This window comes from Haliotis rubra, unplaced genomic scaffold (genome assembly GCF_003918875.1).
Source record: "Haliotis rubra isolate DU_JTF1 unplaced genomic scaffold, ASM391887v1 Scf529, whole genome shotgun sequence".
Classification (NCBI taxonomy): domain Eukaryota; kingdom Metazoa; phylum Mollusca; class Gastropoda; order Lepetellida; family Haliotidae; genus Haliotis; species Haliotis rubra.
In genome coordinates, this window is record NW_025767223.1 from 737799 (window position 1) to 759608 (window position 21810).

General features: G+C 43.3%; 1 protein-coding gene across 1 annotated transcript in view; it reads left to right on the forward strand.

The window, feature by feature from the left end:
* The first annotated feature begins 703 nt into the window (after nucleotides 1-703).
* The window catches only part of LOC124252894, a 41842-nt gene continuing 20735 nt past the window's right edge, over nucleotides 704-21810 (forward strand). Inside the window, exons 1-4 of the mRNA XM_046686572.1 lie at nucleotides 704-758; nucleotides 1245-1389; nucleotides 1866-1969; nucleotides 8572-8609. Coding sequence (XP_046542528.1) covers nucleotides 1255-1389; nucleotides 1866-1969; nucleotides 8572-8609 — 277 coding nt within the window. The 5' untranslated portion in view covers nucleotides 704-758; nucleotides 1245-1254. The remainder of the gene's footprint in view (nucleotides 759-1244; nucleotides 1390-1865; nucleotides 1970-8571; nucleotides 8610-21810) is intronic.

Consider the following 21810-nt stretch of genomic DNA (forward strand, 5'->3'; position numbering starts at 1 on the left):
TTGTTGTACCCAATAATGCTGAGCACCAGGCAAGGACCAACAAGTACCATATTTTAACGCCTTTTGGTATGATGCGGCCGTGGATTGAACCTGCAACCTTCTGCTCTCGAGGCGGACACTCTCACCACCACACGGTCCCCTCACTCTGAGACATAACATCAGTGTTTCCGTTTCCGGTATATACCTGAAAATCGCCGGAAAAATTTGTTAGGGACCGTTAAATTGAAAGCCAGCCGGACACTGTGTCCGGTAAATAATCATGTATTTAAATTTTTAAAATCATGGGTAAGTGAAATGACAGTCTTGGCTGTGCTATCATGGTCGCAAAAATTGTTATGTTGTGGAAATACTCAGGCTAAAAATAGCTTTGAAAAGAGTACTTACAGTATGGTAATAGGATATGACCAGCAAATTTCATTCATGTCCGGTAAAATTGTAGGTCGCCAGACACAGTGTCCGATAAATAATTAAATCAGCGTAAACACTGATAACATGCATCCCAAAGTGTAAGATGACAGCATTTACTCCTGAACATGAATATGCGTTCTCTGTGTCCTAGTGGATGCACTCTGTATTTTGCGTGTGTCCATTTTCAATTTTTATACGTGTATGGTTCTGGGTTTCTCACCTTATGTAAAGTTTAAGTTTGGTATGTGGCATCATTAATGTTCTATGATTTTTTCTTTAACCATCCCACAATATGATGTCCAGAACAAGCGACTGGAAGACTTATCAAGGAAGCTGGATCGATCTCAGTTGTGAGTAGGAAAGTAGTATTTTTCTAAATATGTCTAAGCACATCTTCCGAAGATCCTTGTTAGAATTGGTCGTCAGCAACTTCTGCTTCATGTAAGATGCAACCAGTGGGATGTGGTTGTTATGCTTGCAGACTTGATTGATACAATCATACATGTTATTGAAGATTTTTCTTCCATCAATGCTCATGTTATCGGTAATCACCGGTATTGCTGAAATAACAAATTTGAGCACCAGCAAATCCTCACTGTGCATGCAATGGAACCTAGGTACAGAGCTAGCCTTCAAAGACTGAATCAGTGAATTGATGGCCTCAGTGGCTGAACTGTTCACCTGTGACATCATGGATCTTAACACACTCTATCAACCACTGAAATGAGATGCAAATACCAGGAATGGAAAATGTAATTACAGGTGAATATTTTCAAAATATTGCCTTCAGAGAGACTTGTATGCTGTCTGATGTGTTGTGGATGTTGTTTCTGCAGAGACTGTGAGATGCTGGAGACGCAGTTGAAGTCGTCGCTGCAGAGCACAGAGCCACTTAAACAGACCCGTGTTGACCTTGAGGCCAAGCTGAAGGTCAAGGACAGAGAGATCATCAACCTGAAGAACAGTCTGGAAGGAGCAGAAGTATGACCCCTTTGAGAATTAAGTTTTCTAGAAGTACAGGGGGAACTTGGGTTTGTGGTTGCTGTGCAGTTATGTCCCCTGAGACCAACAATTTGTAACAGTATTTTGTAAGAGAAAAGGCTAAAAACTGAATAATTTGACCTCAGAATGTGTTTGACAATCGATTGACTCCCCCTCTAAGACAAAGAAATAATAACAAAAAAAACCTGACCATCATCGCCTTGACAAAACAGCTTGAACATGTTGAATAGGTGACAAAATGAAGAGCTTATTAAATCCATACTGTTACCACATCTCTAAGCATCTATACTATAACCAAAGAGACTGTGTATTGTTTTTTCATTGTAGAATGGAGACTGTTATTTAGTTTATTTTTGGACATCGTCTCTGTGACTTATACTCATTTGTTCGTTCACACACCCAGTCACTCATTCATTGACAAACTCATTCACTCACTCACTCACTCCTGTCTACAGATGATGAGGAGGCAGTTCGAGGCTCTGATTGCATCTAACGATATTCTGTCTAACGAGGAGGACAAGAAACAGAGGGAGAAGAAGATACAGTCCCTTGAATCCAGGTAAACAGTCTCCTGTGTCTGTTGGCTGGAGTATATCACGGTGAAATATAGGTGCAGTACTGGTCCTAGAATGACTGGGTGTTGGACTGGGTTGTCATGGTTGGTGACCCCAATGGGATGTTGTAGTGGGTTGTCATGGTTGGTGGCTCCAATGGGATGTTACACTGGGTTGTCATGGTTGGTGACCCCAATGGGATGTTGTAGTGGGTTGTCATGGTTGGTGGCTCCAATGGGATGTTGCACTGGGTTGTCATGGTTGGTGACCTCAATGGGATGTTGCACTGGGCCGTCATGGTTGGTGACCTCAATGGGATGTTGCACTGGGTCGTCATGGTTGGTGACCTCAATGGGATGTTGCACTGGGTCGTCATGGTTGGTGACCTCAATGGGATGTTGCACCAGGTTGTCATGGTTGGTGACCTCAATGGGATGTTGCACCAGGTTGTCATGGTTGGTGACCTCAATGGGATGTTGCACCAGGTTGTCATGGTTGGTGACCTCAATGGGATGTTGCACCAGGTTGTCATGGTTGGTGACCTCAATGGGATGTTGTAGTGGGTTGTCATGGTTGGTGACCTCAATGGGATGTTGCACCAGGTTGTCATGGTTGGTGACCTCAATGGGATGTTGCACTGGGTTCGTCATGGTTGGTGACCTCAATGGGATGTTGCACCAGGTTGTCATGGTTGGTGACCTCAATGGGATGTTGCACTGGAGTCAGCGCCATGGTTGGTGACCTCAATGGGATGTTGCACCAGGTTGTCATGGTTGGTGACCTCAATGGGATGTTGCACCAGGTTGTCATGGTTGGTGACCTCAATGGGATGTTGCACCAGGTTGTCATGGTTGGTGACCTCAATGGGATGTTGCACTGGGTCGTCATGGTTGGTGACCTCAATGGGATGTTGCACCAGGTTGTCATGGTTGGTGACCTCAATGGGATGTTGCACCAGGCTGTCATGGTTGGTGACCTCAATGGGATGTTGCACCAGGTTGTCATGGTTGGTGACCTCAATGGGATGTTGCACCAGGTTGTCATGGTTGGTGACCTCAATGGGATGTTGCACTGGGTCGTCATGGTTGGTGACCTCAATGGGATGTTGCACCAGGTTGTCATGGTTGATGACCTCAATGGGATGTTGTAGTGGGTTGTCATGGTTGGTGACCTCAATGGGATGTTGCACCAGGTCGTCATGGTTGGTGACCTCAATGGGATGTTGCACCAGGTTGTCATGGTTGGTGACCTCAATGGGATGTTGCACCAGGTCGTCATGGTTGGTGACCTCAATGGGATGTTGCACCAGGTTGTCATGGTTGGTGACCTCAATGGGATGTTGCACCAGGTTGTCATGGTTGGTGACCTCAATGGGATGTTGCACTGGGTTGTCATGGTTGGTGACCTCAATGGGATGTTGCACTGGGTTGTCAGGGTTGGTGACCTCAATGGGATGTTGCACTGGGTCGTCATGGTTGGTGACCTCAATGGGATGTTGCACCAGGTTGTCATGGTTGGTGACCTCAATGGGATGTTGCACCAGGTTGTCATGGTTGGTGACCTCCAATGGGATGTTGCACTGGGTGCAGTCATGGTTGGTGGCTCCAATGGGATGTTGTTGCACCAGGTGGTCATGGTTGGTGACCTCAATGGGATGTTGTAGTGGGTTGTCATGGTTGGTGACCCCAATGGGATGTTGCACCAGGTTGTCATGGTTGGTGGCTCCAATGGGATGCGTTGCACCAGGTCGTCATGGTTGGTGACCTCAATGGGATGTTGCACTGGGTTGTCATGGTTGGTGACCTCAATGGGATGTTGCACTGGGTTGTCATGGTTGGTGACCTCAATGGGATGTTGCACTGGGTCGTCATGGTTGGTGGCTCCAATGGGATGTTGCACCAGGTTGTCATGGTTGGTGACCTCAATGGGATGTTGTAGTGGGTTGTCATGGTTGGTGACCCCAATGGGATGTTGCACCAGGTTGTCATGGTTGCTGGCTCCAATGGGATGTTGCACCAGGTTGTCATGGTTGGTGACCTCAATGGGATGTTGTAGTGGGTTGTCATGGTTGGTGACCTCAATGGGATGTTGTAGTGGGTTGTCATGGTTGGTGACCTCAATGGAATGTTGCACCAGGTTGTCATGGTTGGTGGCTCCAATGGGATGTTGCACCAGGTTGTCATGGTTGGTGACCTCCAATGGGATGTTGTAGTGGGTTGTCATGGTTGGTGACCCCAATGGGATGTTGCACCAGGGTTGTCATGGTTGGTGGCTCCAATGGGATGTTGCACCAGGTCGTCATGGTTGGTTTACCCCAATGGGATGTTGTAGTGGAGTAACGCCATGAAGTTGGTGACCTCAATGGGATCAATATGCACCAGGTTGTCATGGTTGGTGACCTCAATGGGATGTTGCACCAGGTTGTCATGGTTGGTGACTCCAATGGGATGTTGCACCAGGTTGTCATGGTTGGTGACCTCAATGGATGTTGCACCAGGTTGTCATGGTTGGTGACCCCAATGGGATGTTGCACCAGGTTGTCATGGTTGGTGACCCCAATGGGATGTTGCACCAGGTTGTCCGGTTGGTGACCTCAATGGGATGTTGCACCAGGTTGTCATGGTTGGTGACCTCAATGGGATGTTGCACCAGGTTGTCATGGTTGGTGACCTCAATGGGATGTTGCACCAGGTTGTCATGGTTGGTGACCTCAATGGGATGTTGTAGTGGGTTGTCATGGTTGGTGACCTCAATGGGATGTTGCACCAGGTCGTCATGGTTATGACCTCACCGGATGTTGCACCAGGTTGTCATGGTTGGTGACCTCAATGGGATGTTGCACCAGGTCAGCCATGGTTGGTGACCTCAATGGGATGTTGCACCAGGTTGTCATGGTTGGTGACCTCAATGGGATGTTGCACCAGGTTGTCATGGTTGGTGACCTCAATGGGATGTTGTACTGGGTTGTCATGGTTGGTGACCTCAATGGGATGTTGCACTTGGTTGTCAGGGTTGGTGACCTCAATGGGATGTTGCACTGGGTCGTCATGGTTGGTGACCTCAATGGGATGTTGCACCAGGTTGTCATGGTTGGTGACCTCAATGGGATGTTGCACCAGGTTGTCATGGTTGGTGACCTCAATGGGATGTTGCACTGGGTCGTCATGGTTGGTGGCTCCAATGGGATGTTGCACCAGGTTGTCATGGTTGGTGACCTCAATGGGATGTTGTAGTGGGTTGTCATGGTTGGTGACCCCAATGGGATGTTGCACCAGGTTGTCATGGTTGGTGGCTCCAATGGGATGTTGCACCAGGTCGTCATGGTTGGTGACCTCAATGGGATGTTGCACTGGGTTGTCATGGTTGGTGACCTCAATGGGATGTTGCACTGGGTTGTCATGGTTGGTGACCTCAATGGGATGTTGCACTGGGTCGTCATGGTTGGTGGCTCCAATGGGATGTTGCACCAGGTTGTCATGGTTGGTGACCTCAATGGGATGTTGTAGTGGGTTGTCATGGTTGGTGACCCCAATGGGATGTTGCACCAGGTTGTCATGGTTGCTGGCTCCAATGGGATGTTGCACCAGGTTGTCATGGTTGGTGACCTCAATGGGATGTTGTAGTGGGTTGTCATGGTTGGTGACCTCAATGGGATGTTGTAGTGGGTTGTCATGGTTGGTGACCTCAATGGAATGTTGCACCAGGTTGTCATGGTTGGTGGCTCCAATGGGATGTTGCACCAGGTTGTCATGGTTGGTGACCTCAATGGGATGTTGTAGTGGGTTGTCATGGTTGGTGACCCCAATGGGATGTTGCACCAGGTTGTCATGGTTGGTGGCTCCAATGGGATGTTGCACCAGGTCGTCATGGTTGGTGACCTCAATGGGATGTTGTAGTGGGTTGTCATGGTTGGTGACCTCAATGGGATGTTGCACCAGGTTGTCATGGTTGGTGACCTCAATGGGATGTTGCACCAGGTTGTCATGGTTGGTGACTCCAATGGGATGTTGCACCAGGTTGTCATGGTTGGTGACCTCAATGGGATGTTGCACCAGGTTGTCATGGTTGGTGACCCCAATGGGATGTTGCACCAGGTTGTCATGGTTGGTGACCTCAATGGGATGTTGCACCAGGTTGTCATGGTTGGTGACCCCAATGGGATGTTGCACCAGGTTGTCATGGTTGGTGACCTCAATGGGATGTTGCACCAGGTTGTCATGGTTGGTGACCTCAATGGGATGTTGTACTGGGTTGTCATGGTTGGTGACCTCAATGGGATGTTGCACTGGGTTGTCATGGTTGGTGACCCCAATGGGATGTTGCACTGGGTTGTCATGGTTGGTGACCTCAATGGGATGTTGCACCAGGTTGTCATGGTTGGTGGCTCCAATGGGATGTTGCTCTGGGTTGTCATGGTTGGTGGCTCCAATGGGATGTTGCACTGGGTTGTCATGGTTGGTGGCTCCAATGGGATGTTGTACTGGGTTGTCATGGTTGGTGGCTCCAATGGGATGTTGCACTGGGTTGTCATGGTTGGTGACCTCAATGGGATGTTGCACCAGGTTGTCATGGTTGGTGGCTCCAATGGGATGTTGCACCAGGTTGTCATGGTTGGTGACCCCAATGGGATGTTGCACCAGGTTGTCATGGTTGGTGACCCCAATGGAATGTTGCACTGGGTTGTCATGGTTGGTGACCTCAATGGGATGTTGCACCAGGTTGTCATGGTTGGTGACCCCAATGGGATGTTGCACCAGGTTGTCATGGCTGGTGACCCCAATGGGATGTTGCACCAGGTTGTCATGGTTGGTGACCCTAATGGGATGTTGCACCAGGTTGTCATGGTTGGCGACCCCAATGGCATGTTGCACTGGGTTGTCATGGTTGGTGACCTCAATGGGATGTTGCACTGGATTGTCATGGTTGGTGACCCCAATGGGATGAAGCATGTACAATGTGAATGACACCCTCCCCACTAAAATTTATGTACAAAATAAGTGTCCCCCCTTGTATGTCATGTACAAAATCAATTTTAAACATTTTTATGTACAAAATTGCTAACCCCCCAGTATGTGTTTACAAAATTGCTCCTCCGAACAGAATGGGTGACCCCCCTTAAAATCATCATCAAACACACACACACACACACACACACACAGTCATAAATTATGAACGGTCCCTTACTTTATTGTTTTAAACATGGCACACCATACCCTGAAAATTGAACAGACTTTAATTAAAAACTTCTAGATGCAAGTTTTGTTTCTGTTGCCAAGGCTTTCAGTATTACTCCATATGAGAGTCAGGAGTGATGCTGTTGCCACAGATATCTAAGATTATTATTATGTTTCCAGGTTGTAAGCATGCAAGGATGGTGAACCATCTTTTTTACCATCTTTCATTGGCCTCCATGCTAAGAAATATCCATGTTAAACAAAAGCTTAGAGCTGCATTTTTGTCAAAGATACCTTTTACCATGAATAGGGATCCAGAAGAATAATGACAATTATTATGGATATACATCTTGTTTGATTCTGTGGAGGTGACGTTTCGACATACATGAGTAACAAATTGAGAGAATATATACATGAATTGTTACAGTAGATAGAGAATGAGTTGTTTATACAATAGATGAGGTTGATGTACAAGGTTTGTATGAGAGATTGAGTAAATTGATAGGAAGCCAGCAGGGTGACATACATGGACTGCATTAGAGCTTATACAACTGATAGGAAGCCAGGTGGATGTTTATACAATGGATGGGGTTGATGTACATAGTTGGAATGAAACAGGTAATGTACACAAGAAATATTATTGATTACTTTATCAAGTGATGGTAGGCATTGTGAATGTAGTATCCTTTATCTCTGTTGAGGGCGGGTCCTATCTTCTTGATGTGCACTGCTTCCAAAAGTTTACGAATTTTGTAGTCTGACTGGTTCTTCACTATGCTTTTGGTCTTGTCCCAGTTGATGGTGTGGTTAAGATGAGCTTTGACGTGGTCGGCAATGGCTGATTTAGAATCATTTTTCCTAAATGAAGCCTGGTGTTCCTTGATCCTGGGGGTTAGTGATCTTGATGTTTCTCCGACATAGGGGCCTAGCTTCTGGGATGACCCAGGTCTTCCTGTGGCCTGCAAGAGTTTCTGGATGCTGTTGCCTTTTTGGAAGGTGACGTCTGTCAGCTTAGTGCTTCAAGAGTCGATGGATGTGATGACTAGTTGATCCTATGTATGGGAGACTGATGGTGAAGGGGGCTGTTTGTTGTCGAGGGGGACTTGGTTGTTAGGTCGAGGGTGTTGTTGATGGTCTGGTTGACAAAGGGGAAGCTGACATTAGAACCTATGTCGAAACATCGCCTCCACAGAATAAAACAAGTTGTATATCCATAATAATTGTCATTATTCTTTATCAACGCAACTTCTAAAATGCCCATCAGAGAAGAAATAGGGATCCATTTGAAAAAGTGGTGCAAGCTGGCTTGTGAGTCTGTAGTGTTTAGAAAATAGGACGTTTAGATGAGCATAATTCATTGATGGTTTTGTTGCACAAGACCAAATGAAAAAATGGTTTGTTTGGAAGATAATTAGTATCTTTTCTCTTTGCAGCAATTCCCGATATGCAAACCAAGTGAAATCTACTAAAGGTAAGAAACCTTTTATTCCTCCTTTGTTCCCCCTGTGTGACATGGATCGTTCCTGACGGTATTGATCCCTGGTTTGTCTGGGCCAGACTGGTTCCGACTGGTTAAGTTGTGATACAGTTGAAACATTGCTGACTTGAATAAAGACATTATAAGTCTGAACAGATAGCAGGAGCGGACAGATTAAACAGTAATTGTTTCGTGGAGTACACGGAAGTTTGACACGTAGGGTGGAAATAACCCATTGCCCGACGTCCGAGTCCAGTGTTTTTTTTCTGTCGGGCAAGCAAATTTGTATATCACACTGTACCGGTGTCCAGTTGACTTTCCAATGTTAATTATGTTGTTTATTGTAAAAAATCAACAAGAAAATGGCCGGTATAGTGGATAAAATTATCAGGGCAAGTGATTTTACATGTGCTACTGTTCCGGAGTACACTAGCAATTTTAAAGTTATTTCCACCCCTGACATGGCAAGTGCTGTCTGAGCATGTGCAGAATGATGTCATTTGAACCACCTTGAGCTAAATCAGAATCTGGATGGGATTAATTTAGTTCCTATTTTCTCAGTATGTTTAACATGTGCTGTGTGGAGTTACGTCCCTTGGGCACACCAGAACCCTGTATACTTGGTTTCAGTTCCAGATCCCTCCAATTGTTTCTAGATTTGTCAGCACCGTAGTCATGGTTGCAGGGTTCAGGAAAGTAGTATATGTCTGAAACTTTTATCTGGGGTTTCCATCATACTGTCAGATCCAGGTGAGAATTGGTCCTCAGCAACCTATGCTTGGCATAAGAGGAGACTAACAGGATCGGGTGGTCAGACTCGCTGACTTTGTTGACACATGTCATCATATCCCATTTGCGTAGATTGATGCTCATGCTGTTGATGACTGGATTGTCTGGTTCAGACTCGATTATTTACAGATTGCCGCCATATAGCTGGAATATTGCTGACTGTGGCAACCAACCTTACACTCAACATCCATATGACCTGGAACATTTTCATCATTCTTTATCCAGTGTTCACAAATGGTGTTTCAAAGTAACAGGACATTGGGTCCTGTAAGTTTCAGATGTCTGTTCTGACCCATTGAAAATTCACAGGACCCATAGAATAAAATTAAACACACATTTCAGATTTAAAATTTCTTATAATTGGCATTTAAAAGTACTAACAAACATTAAGATTTATAAACAGCAAACATGTGTCACATGTGACATATAACAACTTCAGTCAAAGTCATTATGAAACATACAGTCAGACACTGGGGCCGGCGGGTTGTACAGTTCTATCGGACCGTAGCGGAATCTGCCAGATTTGTCAGAGGGTCAGACACTATTCATGAACACTGTTTATCAGGGCTATTTTTCTCATAATAGGGACATGACCACAGGCAAGTAACACGTGATTGATAATGTGCCTAATTTGGAATTGTTTCCTTGCCCTCGGCCATGCATGTCATGACATTTATTAACGAGAATTGTAAACTAAGGGAGCCTGGCAGGAATATTCAGAAATAACTATTATTATGTTCTAAATAGGGACTTTTCAAAGCTCTATTTCCTACATGTGTAGCTATTTCAACATTGTATTTTGAGATTGCATTGTATGCGTTATGTAACTGGGAAATACAACCCGTGTGCGGTTATTCTGTTATCAGTGAAATGCAAGTATTTCTGCAAAGACATAAAATATCTATTTGTTATAGTCATGGTGCACATTATCCTGAAAGTGGACAGACTTTAATGAAAAAACAAGGTTATTTCAACATGAATTGGGAAAGTTTGAATTCCAGTTTTAAAATATATGTCGTTGAATATCAGACCCGTGAAGATCCGGGGTAGAATAGGTCTGCAGCAACCCATGCTTGCCACAAAAGGCGACTATGCTTGTCGTAAGAGGCGACTAACGGGATCGGGTGGTCAGGCTCACTGACTTGGTTGACACATGTCATCGGTTCCCAGTTGTGTAGATCGATGCTCGTGCTGTTGATCACTGGATTGTCTGGTCCAGACTCGATTATTTACAGACCGCTGCCATATAGCTGGAATATTGCTGAGTGTGGCGTAAAACTAAACTCACTCACTCACTCACTCACTCACTCACTCACTCACTCACTCACTCACTCACTCACTCACTCACTCACTCACTCGTTGAATATGATGCTGGTGGAGATAAATCCAAAGGGTCAATTTTAACAATTGCATTGTTATGACTTCAGATAATTGGTTATAACTACTGATAATTGGTTATAACTTAAGTTAAAGTATTGATCAATGTATTGATGTATGGCAATTGTCAATACCTGATATGTAACTAGCATTTAGGCGTAAGTCAGGACCAGAGATGCTTTTTGAGATACCATCTAAGATGATGCCAGTGGTAGTTACCATGGTTACAAGATCCTTTCCACGTGTAATCAGATGGTTTCACCATGATCACTCTTATCGACATGTGATAGAAAATGGCACAGTTGTAAGGTTTTCTCAGGATTTGACAATATCCACCAGTGGTTGTTCTCGTACAAACTCTGTAAAGGTCATTGATATCAGAGCTTGTCCACAGGTGTGCATGGAAGCTTAGCTCCTAAGACTTTCTATGGAATCGGTCCTGCCCCACACTGGAGCACATATGGCACATGTGTTGTTCCCTTTGGCAAGGGACTTGGATCAAAATGTCTCTGTTCACCCAGCAGTGAATGGGTACCCGGTAGGATGAGATGGTCATGTGACTGTTAACCTGATGGGCAGCTCTGGTTATATACCTTGCCGAGGATGATAAATTTATTACACCCTGATCCATGGGGAAAGTATGGGGTGTTTTGGCTGCCTTTGTGCATCGTTTAGGGTGTCAGTCCAGTGTATAATGCAATCTATGGACTATTAATATAGGTAGGCTTATGTATATTGCCAGCGTTCATTAGAAGGCAGAGGGTCATTGCACATTGCATTTAAATAGTAAAGCAAGTTTTCCCTCAAACAAAATCAACTGATGTGATATGCATAATCTAGAATAATAACAAAATATGAGGTTGAAATTTGTATTCGTCTACAAGGCGTCATGTGTTTCAATTTACTCACTCACCAACAAACCCACATACCCATCCCCACTCACTCACTCACTCACTCGACCGCCTCTGTGGTGTAGTGGTTAGAGCGTCCACCCGGAGAGCAGAAGGTCGCCGGTTCGATCCCTGACCGCGTCATACCAAAAGACGTTAAAATATGGTACTTGTTGGTCTCTGCCTGGCGGTCGGCATTAATAGGTACAACAAGCACTGGTCGGCTCGGAGTCAGTATAATGTGTCTGAGTGTGGTATTCATGCTTCACTGCAGCATGGTATCTCAGTGGGCTAGTACTATAAAACCAGCTTCAGTCTGGGCTAGTACAAGCAGCCGCACATACACACACACACGCATGCACGTCGTCATATGAGCGAAATATTCTCAAGCACGACGTTAAACCCAATTTCATCTTTCACCTCACTCACCTCACTCTCAGGCTCACTGACATGGTTGACTGACTTGGTTGACACATGTCATCACATACCAATTGCATAGATTGATACTCATGCTGTTGATCACTGCATTGTCTGATCTGGACTCCCATTATTTACAGACTACCGCCATATAGTTGAAATATTGTTGACTTCGGCGTTAAACAACAAACAAGCAAACAAAAATATACAACTCAGAGCCGGAGCTAAGATCTTCTTCCTTTCGTTATGGCATGTAGTAAACACACTTTACTTGTTTCTTAGCAACTGTTATTTTTACAAACTACACAAACAGGCTTTAAAATGTATAAAAATATCTTTATTTAAATTCTGAAATGATGCCGAGTATTTATCTGACATAATGTCATGCATGAATATCAATAGATTTGTAATCAAAGCATTACAGAATGTACACATGGCGGTATACATAGTCTTCCCGCTCTATATGGACACATGAGAATTGTGCATTTCAATGTACAAAGGAAAAAGGCAGACATGTAGTGTTGGGCTTGGTTCCCTTTCATTGGTCTTCACATCCATTCCGTGCCATACCTTGAAAACCATTTTTCAACATAATTTGGCATAGGCAATTTTTATCAACTTACAAGTGCCTTGTTTACTCTTTAGAATAAACATGAAATACACAATGCCATTTTAGAAAGTGGTCAAATGTAACATATGTTATATTTGGGATTACATAATATCTCAGTAAAGTACAGATTCTAGTACTTTTTTGGGGTTGAGTCCCATCCGGGATTCGAACCCACAGCCTCAGAGTCAGACACCTTATCGCCAGCACACAAAGTCAGACGCCTAGTCAAAGTGGGACGCCTAGAATATACATGTATATATATATTGTCTATGTTTCAACTCTGACTTTGTCCCAACAGCTGTTGGAATTGTTTCACTGCCAAAACTCAAACTAATGTAATAATGTCTACAGTTTCTACTACTGCTAAACCTTTGCCTTTTCTTCCTTTTCATTTTATTCTATTTTTGTGTGCATTGAATGTGCAGTCAATATAAACATTTATTGATTGCCATGTGTGACTTCATTAAGCATGAGGTAAACTATAAAACTATATCTACTATGACAGCACAATACTACCTGTATAACCGAATACAGCAATATGCTTTCCAAATGACATATATCGCAATAGCTTATATTATCATTTCACAGAATCATCGACAAATGCTATTTACCATCAAATTGACAAAACTAATTAAACATCAAAGATTTTTTTCTCTCTGGTGTTGTTATTTGCCCTGTTACTTTAAAATGGCGACAAATAACAATGATGTAATATTTACATTAGTATATAGAAAATAGCATCTGCATGTGCAAATGTGTCAATCACATGCAAACTCTCCATCTCTCAATATATCACAGTACACATCCTGAATATCTGTTCACAACACATTGAATACTGATCATTAGGTGTTACAGTAACAGATCCTTAACCACAACAGAAGCAGAAGGAAACACTAGGTACCAATAAGGGTAGAATGGTACCAATAAGGGTAGAATGGTACCAATAAGGGTAGACTGGTACCAATAAGGGTAGAATGATTGCCTGTAATGATCATTAGGTGTTACAGTAACATGGTACCAATAAGGTAGAATGGTACAATATGGGTAGAATGGAAACAATATGGGTAGAATGGTACCAATAAGGGCAGAATGGTATCAATAAGGGTAGAATGGTACCAATAAGGGTAGAAGGGATGATTGCCTGTAATGACTTTCCCGGTACTTGCAGGGCTGTGGGTAGCCTAGCGGTTACACTTACAGAGTTCGCTCTTCACTCCGAAGATCCGGGTTCAATTCCTCACATGGGTACAATGTGTAAAGCCCATTTCTAGTGTTACACACTGTGATATTGCTGGAATATTGCTAAAAGCAGCATAAAACTAAACTCACTCACACTTGGTATTTGCACATTCAAATTGTTTTCAGCGATTCACATTACTGATTTGCCAATTACACTGTCTAATAATAACAATAATGATGTGGGTATTTATATAGCGCTACATCCAGGTACTAATACCTGCTCATACTAATGCCTGCTACAATACTAAAGGAGAAAAACAAAAAACCAAAAAAACGTGGCTTCTTATGGCTTCGCTGTCGTGAAAAATACAATGAAACGTCATGCGTTTGTTCATGTCATCACAAAGTTATGACATGACGTCATCCGAATAGTAGTCTGCCATCAGTGAAGTGTATAGGGTTGACCGTTTTTCTACATTGTTTCTCTCAAACATGTTGAAATAACAAGTAATATCAGTGTATGATATAAGCCAAAAACCCAGCCAGACATTAGGGCTGAAAACTTCAATGTTACCAGCCCAAAATGGATTTAACCAGACCAAATAATCCCCCCAAAATAACTCAATTTTTCGTTACAATGAATAATTTAATGAACCTGAGATATGTAGCTGTTTTAGTGATGATATATGTCAACACAGTGCATTGAGCTTGCGATACGATAGTTTAATGTTTAAACAAATTGTCAAGTCTAAATGTTACGCTCATTTTCTCGGATGTATGGAACATGTTATCTAAATATTTTGCCGGAACATCGGGCTGGCTAGCTGTAAATTTAGACCACCCGTCCGAAATCTACCCTGTTTCGGGCTGTCGGACAGGCCTTATTTCATACACTGGTAATATATATGTATGACCTTGACAGTTTCTTTCCCTTGTGAGGAAATGGTTTGGGATTAATACCATTTATTCACTTGAGACTGAAAAATGTAAATCCTTGTAACTTGTTTAGTGTTAAGGCAGTTTTAATTACCGAACTTTAGCACATACTTATGATAGTAGAAGCACTGAGATCACTGGAGACCGGGACCAGGATCTGGCCTTAATTACTGGCAGGATCTTCATACAAGTGTAGTAGTGTAATCAACTTCAGGTATTTCGTATCAAATTGACACTGTAGCTCACCTTTCCAAATTACTGACCTGATTATTTTCAAAAAAACTATGAGATAGGAATTGGATATTCTTAGATTTTGATCTGTGTGATATTTTTCAGCTTGATCTTAGAGCTTGTTCAGAGGTGAGCCAGGAAGCTTGACTCCTGATAATTTCTAGGAAATCGATCCTGCCCAACACTGAAGCACATATAACACATCTGTTGTCTCCTTGGTCAAAATGTCAGCCAGCAGTGAATGGGTACCTGATGGGATGCGATGGTCATGTGACTGTGAACTTTAGGTATTTCATATGAAATGGGGGCATGTGTGCAGCTGTAGAAACTGTAGCTCATTGCTGAATTACTGACCAGAGTATATTTGAAAATCAACACTCTTTGAGATTGGAATAGAATATCCTTATATTTTAATTTGTGTGATGTTTTTTAAATTGGAGCTGGTTTTCTGTAGGTCTCTTCTTTACGTTTCCTACTCTGGCGTTTTGATTGAATGAGTGAGTTAATCCCGCAGCCAATAAACAGAAGTATAAGTCCACAGTTGACACCGACAATTATCATCCCTTCCGTGAAGTACGTTGGCATAATGTAAGCCCTGAATTCCACTGTTTTGTTCAAAGCACGATCAGTTGTCCGACATACATAATTTCCTGTATCGTTCAAGTTGACTGAGTTGATGTAGAGATCACCACCATTGAAATATATCCTGGAGGTATTTAGCATCGATATTTTCGTGCCATTTTCGTATGTCCATTCGATGGTTCTGTTTACCATTGAACATGAAAATGCAGCATTTCCATTTACTTTGATTGATTGATCTGGACGTGGGCCGATGATGAGACCTTCAGTCTTATCCTGCCCAACAGCAGAAGGGATGAGAGCACAGAATGCACATACTACTAAGGTGACAACTAGCTTTAGCAGCTCCATCTTCTGAACAGTTCTGATTTGGAATTCTCAATTTTGTGGGGGAATTTTCTGGAGCGTTGAGTCTGTTACATTCTGAAAAGATAAAAATATCACGTGAATCTGCTTGTTTATGAAAAATATGAGTATTGAGAATGAGCAGCATTAATTGTGCAGGTGGTAACAGCTGTAATTTGTCATACAAACTTTGAGGTAAGGTTTTGATGCACTGCATCATGTACTGTATTATTGTCCCGTGTGAGTTACCTCCCTTCCTATTTACCAGTTTGTGTAGATTGCCTGCAACCTTTGGTGTTTGTGAGAGCAACTAAACTGGTTGTTTGTCAGGTACAGTGTCTCACATGGCATCCCCACACGGCATCCTCACATGGCATCCCCACACGGCATCCCACATGGCATCCCTCACATGCCATCTCCTCATGGCATCCCCACATGGCATCCCCAACATGACATCTCTTACATGGCATCTCCACAAGGCATCCCCACATGACATCTCCTCATGGCATCCCCACATGGCATCTCCACAAGGCATCCCCACATGACATCTCCTCATGGCATCCCCACATGGCATCCCCACACGGCAGCCCCACACGGCAGCCCATATGGCAGCCCTACACGGCATCCCCACATGGCATCCCCACACGGCATCCCACATGGCATCCCCACATGGCATCCCCATACGGCATCCCCACACGTCATCCCCACATGACATCCCACATGGCATCCCCACACGGCATCCCAACACGGCATCCCAACATGGCATCCCCACACGGCATCCCACATGGCATCCCCACATGGCAACCCCCACTGCATCCCACATGGCATCCCACATGGCATCCCACACGGCATCCCACATGGCATCCCACATGGCATCCCACACGGCATCCCAACATGGCGTCCCTACACAGCATCCCCACCGGCATCCCCATGCGGCATCCCACATGGCATCCCCACACGGCTTCCCCCACTGCATCCCACATGGCATCCCACATGGCATCCCCACACGGCATCCCACACGGCATCCCACATGGCATCCCACATGGCATCCCACACGGCATCCCACATGGCATCCCCACCGGCATCCCACATTGCATCCCCACATTGCTTGATTATATTTGCACTCCTCAAAATATGGATAACATATCTTACGACCGTAAAGACTATAGCAAATCACTGACCTTGGAAAGTCCTTTAATGGTACACAGTATTTTTTCGGTTTAAGCTTTTAAGGTTTAAAGTTCTTTCCTTAAAAGATCCTATCCTCAGACCAGATTGCTTTTGGTAAGAATATTTTCCAAGTTAAAGCTATTAATATTTACTGGGGGTTGAAACCTCAGCTTGTCAAGTTAAACCCTGCTTAGGGACAATTCATAATTTATGGCTAGGGGGGTGATCATGATTTTAAGGAGGGGTCACCCATTTTGTTTTTTGGAGGGGTCATCAGTTTTGTACACATGTGCTAGGGGGGTCATCAATTTTGTACATAAAATTATTTTTATAATATGCTAAAAAATTATGGGAAGGGAGGGGGGGTCATTGATTTTGTACATGACATGCAGGACGGGGTCACTTACTTTTTACATAAATTTTAGAGGGGGGGGGGGTACATTCACATTGTACATGCTTCTCCTTAAAAACCTACTTTTTCACTCATGCACACTGAAAGACAAATGAATTTGTAGGCTGTTGGCATCACAATATCTATAATTGTCTCTAAATTATATTCAGATAAGTATTCTCTGTACTCACCTGAACATCATCAGATCGGGCAGACTGCTTGATTACAACACACCTGTCAAGTATGGGGTCTAGTCACAAACCTGTCGAAATCTACTTTGAACAAACTGTCAAGTCATCCACTCAAGGCAGCAGCTTCCCAACCAACTCCAACTGAGGTTTATCAGTTACATCAAAGATACCTACCTTCTGTGTGATCTCATTCAGTCAGCATCAGATAATACATTGTAGAACATGTAAATGTGCATCTCCAACCGTTTGCATCGTCTGAATCAACCAAAGCATATACTTTTAATCTACCTTCACCACAAAGTTATGCGTCATTACATAATTAGTTACGCACAGTATACTGCGCAGCCATGTGTTGCAGTAGCTGCTTCCCCTTTGCCCACATCTGCTTAGCTTTCGTCCATAATTAGTACATCTAACTGTAACTTGATCTAATTAACTGTGGATAAATCTTTAACCCATATTTGAGATTGGCTAAATATTGTTTGATCATCATGGAGAATTTGTTTCGAATTTATTTGATGAATTCACCAGTCTGCTATTACTAACCCACATCAAATGTCAGTGATGAAGAAGTTGGTTTTCGTTATTGTCATTAGTTTTTATTTCCTAGGTATGTTAAAGTTTAATATGAGATGTTTGTTAATTTTCCTGCTTTTCTTTCTACACAACTTAATCTCTCAACTCTTTACTGCGAAGTAAAGATGATTCTATTTCGGTGTTGGTCTCAGTTACACAGGCAGTTACAGAGAGAGCCAAGCGGAGTCGGCTGTTTAGAAATATTCCACTTATCTAATGTTTGGTTACATTATAAGGAGAGTATGATTTGAATGTAACTATTGTGGTGGTGTACGTTTCAGTGTATGTTCCCATCATGCATGAACAGGACACGATGAGTGAGTGAGTTTCATTTTACGACTCTTTTAGCAATATTCCAGCATTATGAAGGCGGGGGACCCCAGAAATGGGCTTCACATGTTGTACCCATGTAGGGAATTGAACCGCATATTTGGCATGATGAGCGAACACTTTAACCACCAGCAAATGATGAGGCTGCAGTATGTGCACCTGTTGGTGAATTCGCAGTCATTGATGCAGTGCAGCCCAGCACAATTACATACTACCTCCAAGACACAATCTCCAGCAGAAGAAATGGCAAATTGTGGGTACAATCCATTCACAGCTCCCGTGAATATACAATCCAAGGACCCGTGAAGATCCGGGTTAGAATTGATGTTCAGTAACCCATGCTTGTCGTAAGAGGCGACTAATGGGATCGGGTGGTCAGGCTCGCTGACTTGGTTGACACATGTCATCGTATCCCAATTGCGCAGATTGATGCTCATGCTGTTGATCACTGGCTTGTGTGGTCCAGACTCTATTATTTACAGACCACCGCCATATAGCTGGAATAGTGCTGAGTGTGGCGTAAAACTAAACTCACTCACTCACTCACTCACTCACTCACTCACTCACTCACAAACTCACAAACTCACTCACTCACTCTACAATCCAATCTGCCTCAGACCACCGCCATATAGCTGGAATAGTGCTGAGTGTGGCGTAAAACTAAACTCACTCACTCACTCACTCACTCACTCACTCACTCACAAACTCACAAACTCACTCACAAACTCACTCACTCACTCTACAATCCAATCTGCCTCTGAGGTGCTAGAAGGTTAACAATCACATAACATTTCTGCATGTACTTCATGTAGTTCTGGCCCTCCATTTCTCAAAGCTATCGTAGCCCTACAACTGTCATACCTTGTATACTCTAACATAGACTTACGACAGTTGTAGCGCTTTGATAGCTTTGTGAAACGGGGCCCAGAAATACATGAAGCACATGCAGAAATGTTATGTGATTGTTAACCTTCTAGCACCTTTGTGAAACAGGGCCCCAGTTTGATATGCCTGAAGGGAATTTTTAGAGGTTGGTTCAAGGTTAAATGTGTACTATGGTGACATATCAGGTTCCTCTTACAGACTCTGTGCTGTCACCAAGTACAGGGGGGATATATGGTGTGTAACACTGTGGTGTAAACATGTGCAGTCAAGTCCTTACAGCTGTAGAGGTAAAGTCCATGTTGTATCTTGTCTCAGCAAAGGGTAATATGTACTGGGTCTCTGCCATCATCAGCATTCACCGCCACACAGCAGTGCTTGGCCTGTGTATTTGAACCCAATTTGTTTTAATTCATTTGTAGGAATATTGGTTAAGGCAGAGAAAACAATGACTCTTCCACCCACCTGTCCAAAACAGTCTCTCTCTCTCTCTCTCTCTCTCTCTCTCTCTCTCTCTCTCTCTCTCTCTCTCTCTCTCTCTCTCTCTCTCTCTCTCTCTCTCTCTCTCTCTCTCTCTCTCTCTCTCTCTCTCTCTCTCTCTCTCTCTCTCTCTCTCTCTCTCTCTCTCTCTCTCTCTGGGATAGTGAGTGAGTTTAGTTTTACGCCGCACTCAGCAGTATTCCAGCTATATGGCAGCGGTCTGTAAATAATCGAGTCTGAACCAGACACTCCAGTGATCAACATTATGAACATTGATCTGCGCAAGTGGGAACCGATGACATGTGTCACCCAAGTCAGCGAGCCTGACCACCCGATCCGATTATTCGCCTCTTACGACAAGCATAGACGCCTTTTGTGGCAAGCATGGGTTGCTGAAGACCTATTCTACCCCAGATCTTCACGGGTCTCTCTGGGGGAGACACATATTGACTTTGTGACCCTTTCATACTGTTCTCACCATTGATTTAATATCCACTTACTCACTCACAAAATCCCCCCCAAGCACACACCGAGTAGACCATATATTATTTCAGCCATCCACCAGTGCGTCGCCATCAGTGGTTGTTTACCCGGTACACAGTGAACTGTTTTTATGACACCCACTGTATATGACATAAAACCTGCTTGGCTTGTTTTCATTTGGCAGTCATGCAAATAGTGCAGCTTGCCTACTTACAAATCAGATTAATCCATGAGGCCTACCACTGCTTGTATTCTTAGATCTTTCAGTGTAGCATTCCTTACAATGCTTGACTGGTTGTAGTGGTAGATCAGGTTCACTGCTTGTGTAGTAAATACTAGCTAATATTTAGTAAATACGAGGGCTGCAACGAATCCACTATGCGGTGAATACAACATATATATCACGATCACAGGGTCATGATTACGAATATTTTCCCAAATACCATAACAGGTCACCAGATGATGATTTATTCTTCATATTCAGTCAAATGATATTAAACAAACTTTATAAATACAACTTCTTGTATTGCGATGTTTCGATATGTACAGATTCTTGTACAGCATTCCTGCTTGACAATCGTACATGAATCTGTATCGAAACATTGCAGTCTCAAAATAAAAGAAGTTTGTTCAATATTGTACATCCCAAGTTCTAAAATGCCACTCAAAGAAGACAGTCAAATGATGACAAAATAAATGATCTGCCATGTTTCAACCATGGTGACAGTGTTATTGGTCCTGACAATCACCAGTGACCACTATATTGTCAAATCAAATATGTAAGAGCATTGACGATTATCCTGCCTAGGTCTGGATATATTCCGTTTGCATATCTCATATCAATAACAAATTCAAGTAAAATCAGAACCATTCGATTCTAGCGATTCCGATAAATTGATTGCGAATTGAATTCAGGAACAAATACTGTTCAATTTACCAAATAAGTGAGTTAATTGGAACAGCCCTAGTAAATACTAAAGTCAATCTGTGTTCTTTGAACATCCAAATATACTGAGAGAAACAAATAAAGGGGAACACCACTTAATCGCAGTATATATATATATATATATAAGGCTGCATTTTGAGGTTTCAGGCTGCACCAGTGCAAGTTCTAAATGTTTAAATCGGACCTGCATTTTTAAGTTACAATAAGCAAGGTGCAACCAGGGTTTTACATGATGCATGATTCCTGCGTATTTGACGCAACAATTTTGTAAACGACTCTCAAAATATTATCATACGAGTCAAGCTTGAGGCAAGTTTTATGGGTGGCCCCCACAATTCAGTTCAATAAAATCGATTTGATAAGCAAAAAATGATATTGTTCAATGATAGTTTG